The sequence below is a fragment of the Phalaenopsis equestris genome, unplaced genomic scaffold (genome assembly GCF_001263595.1).
Source record: "Phalaenopsis equestris unplaced genomic scaffold, ASM126359v1 Scaffold000240, whole genome shotgun sequence".
Taxonomy (NCBI): domain Eukaryota; kingdom Viridiplantae; phylum Streptophyta; class Magnoliopsida; order Asparagales; family Orchidaceae; genus Phalaenopsis; species Phalaenopsis equestris.
The window spans coordinates 1,003,593-1,008,143 of NW_018164682.1; the positions used below are offsets into that span (position 1 = coordinate 1,003,593).

Below are 4,551 nucleotides of genomic sequence, written 5' to 3' on the forward strand. Positions count from 1 at the left end.
TATATATATATATATGAAAGAGAGGGAATATAAAAAAAAGGTGATTCCTGCCTGCAGCAGTAATGGCCCGCAGAACTGGACATACATTCTGATTCTTCAACCCCATTTGATAACAAAACTTCAACCGATTTAAAGAATATAATTTTGCCAGACAAGTTACCCCCATTTTAAGGAAATCATCCATCTAATCTAAATTGTCCATTATACCACCACCTACTCCTCTCCTTCTCCATCAGCAAAATTAAACTTTATTACTCCCAAATTTGTCCCCTCTCCAAAGTCCTCCTCCCACTCATAAAAATAATCAAAATCAAATTGGGACCTCTCACCAAATAGCCTCACCTACCCAAAGGTTTATGTACGTGTTCAATAATTAGGGTTAGGGTTTGTGTGATAGAAGAATTATTTATAACCTTGATGAGCTCTGAGGGGCGGAAGCCGCCCATCCACATGAAGCATCGCTCCGCCGGAGTCTTCCACATTCCGGATATAAGGTGGAAGACGTCCACCTTCGTGATAGCGCTTTTAAGGTTTATCAACTCGTCATAATGAGAGAGGCAATTGTCGACGTAAAGCCGGAGCTCATGTTCCGGCAAGTGCTCTTGGACGGCCGCACGGAGCTCGCACATGAGGCGGTGGTGCTCTTCCAGCCACCGCGCGAATTCCATGTCGAACATGGTAGCTTCTGCAAAGATTCAAGTATATGTCATAGTTTTTTAAAAGAGGGATTGAAGAGGAGAAATATAGTTGTTGGTTGGTGAAATACCGGAGCTAAGGCAATTGATGCCATGGGGAAGGGATTGATCGCCGAGGAGAGCTCCTCCCCCGAAGAAGACGCCCTAGTTAAACAAGAAGATGATAGAGTTATTATGTATGGTTTTGTGGTGAATTGAGTTTGTACGTACTTGTGCTCTTGCTCTTTGAAGCTCTTGTTCAAGCTGTGTTAATCTGATCCTGCTGTTCTCCAGTTGTTGAACATAAGCCTGTTTAAGAAATGTAGCATGCAATTATTAATTCAAAAATATTAAGGAAACAATTATGAAATGCTTTTTTATATAATCGAAGTTATATTTTTCGCATTTACAGCTTCAGCAAAACTTCAAAAAATTGTCATTGGGCATGTTATACCTAATAAGATTGTCTCCAATCCTCTCGGCAACCTGCACAAATCGCATGTCAAATTATATATATATCTGTGTGTGTGTGTCGCAAGTCTTAGCCTGTTGGTTGCGGGATTACTGTAAGTCCTCTGAGTTCGATCTTATCGTGACACCGGGGCTCTGGAATTTTAGGCACATGGTGTGGGCTTTCATCATGAGGCCAAAAAATGCATGAGAAATCGATATTTACTTATTAAAAATATATATAATTTAAAAAACTATATATACAAAAAAATTATGAGACTATATATATATATATATAACTTATTACATATATACCCAAAAAGTTAATTTTCAGTTACTTATAAGTTTGTACAGTATTTAGGTGTAAAAAGCATATGGTCATTTTATCTATCCGATATTGTTGTAATAGCTGACTAACCTTCTTGCGGAGTCTGCTTTTTCTGGCTGCTTCCCTATTCTGGGCGAGCCTCCTTATTGTCTGTCAGCAACTAAGCGCATCACATTGGATGATAGACAAAATTTTGAAAATTTATGGAAAATGTACGTGAAATGAAGTTGAAAATAACTTAAAGAACATGAATTTGAAGATAAATTATCCTCAAAATATGAACTTGCCTTAGCGTCTGGTGTCTTGGGCCCTTCTTGTTCAGTACTAGAAGTTGTGACCTTTTTATTATTCGATTCCTTCTGTTTCAATAAACATAAGAAAAGTATGAAGTAATAGAGAGAGAGAGAGCGAGAGAGAGAGAGATTTTAGGGTTTTATTTAACCTTCACTGCTGCCTTGTTCTCTTTTTCTGGCTGAACCAAGGATGAAATATTGTTCCTTCGGTTTCCTAGTTCCATGGACTGGTCTGCAGGTCTCTTAGAAGAATTATTTGAAGCATTGTTTAAGCTTATCATGCCCCCCTAATTTTCATAACAAAAAATGAATCAGAGAAAGAAAACAAGACAGTTTACATATTTAAAAAATATATTAATTGGAGAATACGAATACCTTGTTGAATGGCTCTACATGCATGGGCTGAGAAGGGAATATGTTCAGAGTCTCTGCATACATGAATTCCTGCACGCATTATTAAATCTTCTAAAGGTGAAACGCATCACATACATAGGACAACTTTTAAATAGAGATGGAGCAGCCATTGAACCACCTTTTCTTAATTTTATGAAAATATATGAGAAATAATCATTGAATATACTTTGGGATTGGTGAAACATAAAGAGTGTATAGCATCAATCAAGTAAAATAAAAAATGGTTGTTAGCTTTCCAAATTTGGCTTGTCATGCTTTTGGAGCTTGGTGCCATCATAACAAAAGGAATAGGAAAAGAATAAGAAAAGATGAGGAAAGAAAAGGGAGGAGGAAATTAATTGAAGAGATGGAAAAGAAATCCAGAGCACTCTCATTCTGGATATGGATTTGCAAGGAAATAATGATGAGGTTGTTAGATGTCACACTCCCCTCACAAAATAACTATTAAATTCTAACAGGGTTTCAGAAACCAAAGCAAAAAACACTTATTACATGCTCAAAAAACAGTGAGAAAAAAGTACAGGAAGATCTCTTTGCCATGATCTTTTCATGAACCAGGCAAAGAACCATTTTTTGTCAGGGAATCTCTGATCCACCTATCTAATATTCTCCTGCAGACTAATTATATTCAAAATAGATTAATAAAGTTAATTATAAAACACAAAAAACTCATCTACTCACGTCTATGCTCCTGAACTGAGGAATGATCCTGACCATCCAGATAGAGAAATAGAGCTTGATCCAACTCTCCCAAGTCGTATGCTCCTCCCTCCTTGCTCCTGCCATCCAAACCAAAAAAACAAGAGTTTCAAACTAATTACACTAAAAATATAATCACAAAATTAAATTACTAATTAGTTTGTTGAAGAAAGGAAAGCTGGCCTTAATAGTTTAAACATAAAAAGAACCACCGAAAAATATCCTAATTAGTTCTTCATCAATCCTCATAAGACTCATAAAATACATATTAAAAAAAGTCTTCTTTGACTAAATTAATTTCCATCGAACTTTAAAAATTACAATTTTGTAGCAAGTTATGTGCTCCACCTAATTCTTCAACTTTCTCTTCAATCTCCATTAATACCAAAAATTTAAAAAAAAATTAATAAAAATTAAGAAGAAGAAAAAAAGAAGCCTTCATCTACATCACTCACAGATGATAATTGAAACTAAACAGCGTAAAAAATCGAACTTTTTAGAAGCATTACATAGCACTTGCGTGAAGGGAGGAAGAAGAAGCCTGCATCATCCCAAAACTAATCTGAAGCTCTTGGTGGCGGCTCGAACTGCCTCCTTTGTTTTCTGCCATATTTGATCAAAGAAGAAGAGAAAGAAGATGAAGATGAAAAGCAAAAGGGAAGCTCAGTTCTAAAGATGCTTTCTTCCGCGGGGATTGCCCATTAATACAAAAACAGACATGAAAAGAACAGATGAAGTAGAGAGAGAGAGAGATGCAAATACACGGAAAGAGAAGAAATTTAAGCTGTAATCAGTCTTATATGTCGCCCGCTAATCTTTCCCTGACCAAAAGCGGTAGACTTTGGGAGGAGACGGGGTGAACCGGACAAAGCGGTAAGCTCACCGCATGCTTTGGCAATGAGTACGGCGGTGGTCCTAAGCCGGAAGAGGCGGCTTTTGGACAGTGGTATATGCCATTGATTCATTATGAAAAGACGGAAATGCCATTATTGTGTTTTTTAGGATGTAAAATGGGTTTAGGGTTAATTTACGTTCATACATGCATGCGCAGCGCAATGAGGTTGATGATATCTACGTGTATTTTCTTACCTAATAAATGTGCGATATTCTGTTGACTCTATTTTTATGCCATTAATATGTTATTTTCCTTTTTTTTAATATAATTTAATTAGTTTCTTTGATTGTGATGACTATAGAAATTCAGCTATTTCTGAGAGTAAAAAATTATTGGTAAATAAGAAAATCATTGATTAATAATAAAGTAATGCTCCACAGGGTGTTGCTTTTTTGTTTGTCTGTAATCGAAGGGACAAGTGGCTTTGTCGTCTGATGGTTTACCGACGGGTAAAGCCTGTGGGTTTATGTCGAAAGCTTGACAGTTGGTTAACGGTCAATTAAGCGTCAGATAAATAAGAACTTGTACAAGTTGTCGGTTCTTGTCAAAAGAATAATTGTCGGCTACTCACCAGTTAGCCATCGATTTAAATAAATGATTGGGATGAACATTGGTTTTCTATGTATCGGTAACCCATTGTTTAGCCTTCGATTGGCCATCGGAAAACTATACATATAAGAGATGAAGGAAGAGTTTTCTTTCTTTCATTATGATTCACACACATGTAATCTTAACACATACAAATTCAATTATACAACGCAAAATCTAATTTATCAATTCAAGCAGTTATTGAACTAA

The 4,551-nt window shown here is 36.3% G+C and overlaps 1 protein-coding gene across 2 annotated transcripts in view; it reads right to left on the reverse strand.

Moving 5' to 3' along the window:
* The window catches only part of LOC110024044 (bZIP transcription factor TGA10-like), a 6,975-nt gene extending 3,338 nt beyond the window's left edge, over window positions 1-3,637 (reverse strand). The window contains exons 1-9 of one of the 2 annotated variants that reach the window (XM_020723767.1): window positions 3,368-3,637; window positions 2,841-2,938; window positions 2,121-2,173; window positions 1,895-2,032; window positions 1,740-1,811; window positions 1,543-1,602; window positions 906-983; window positions 767-839; window positions 414-685 (exon numbers count right to left, since the gene is read on the reverse strand). In XM_020723767.1, coding sequence (XP_020579426.1) covers window positions 414-685; window positions 767-839; window positions 906-983; window positions 1,543-1,602; window positions 1,740-1,811; window positions 1,895-2,032; window positions 2,121-2,173; window positions 2,841-2,938; window positions 3,368-3,468 — 945 coding nt within the window. In that variant the 5' untranslated portion in view covers window positions 3,469-3,637. Of the gene's footprint in view, window positions 1-413; window positions 686-766; window positions 840-905; window positions 984-1,542; window positions 1,603-1,739; window positions 1,812-1,894; window positions 2,033-2,120; window positions 2,190-2,840; window positions 2,939-3,367 lie in introns of both variants that reach the window. The other variant, XM_020723768.1, reaches the window with a different exon arrangement.
* Between the last annotated feature and the right edge of the window lie 914 nt (window positions 3,638-4,551).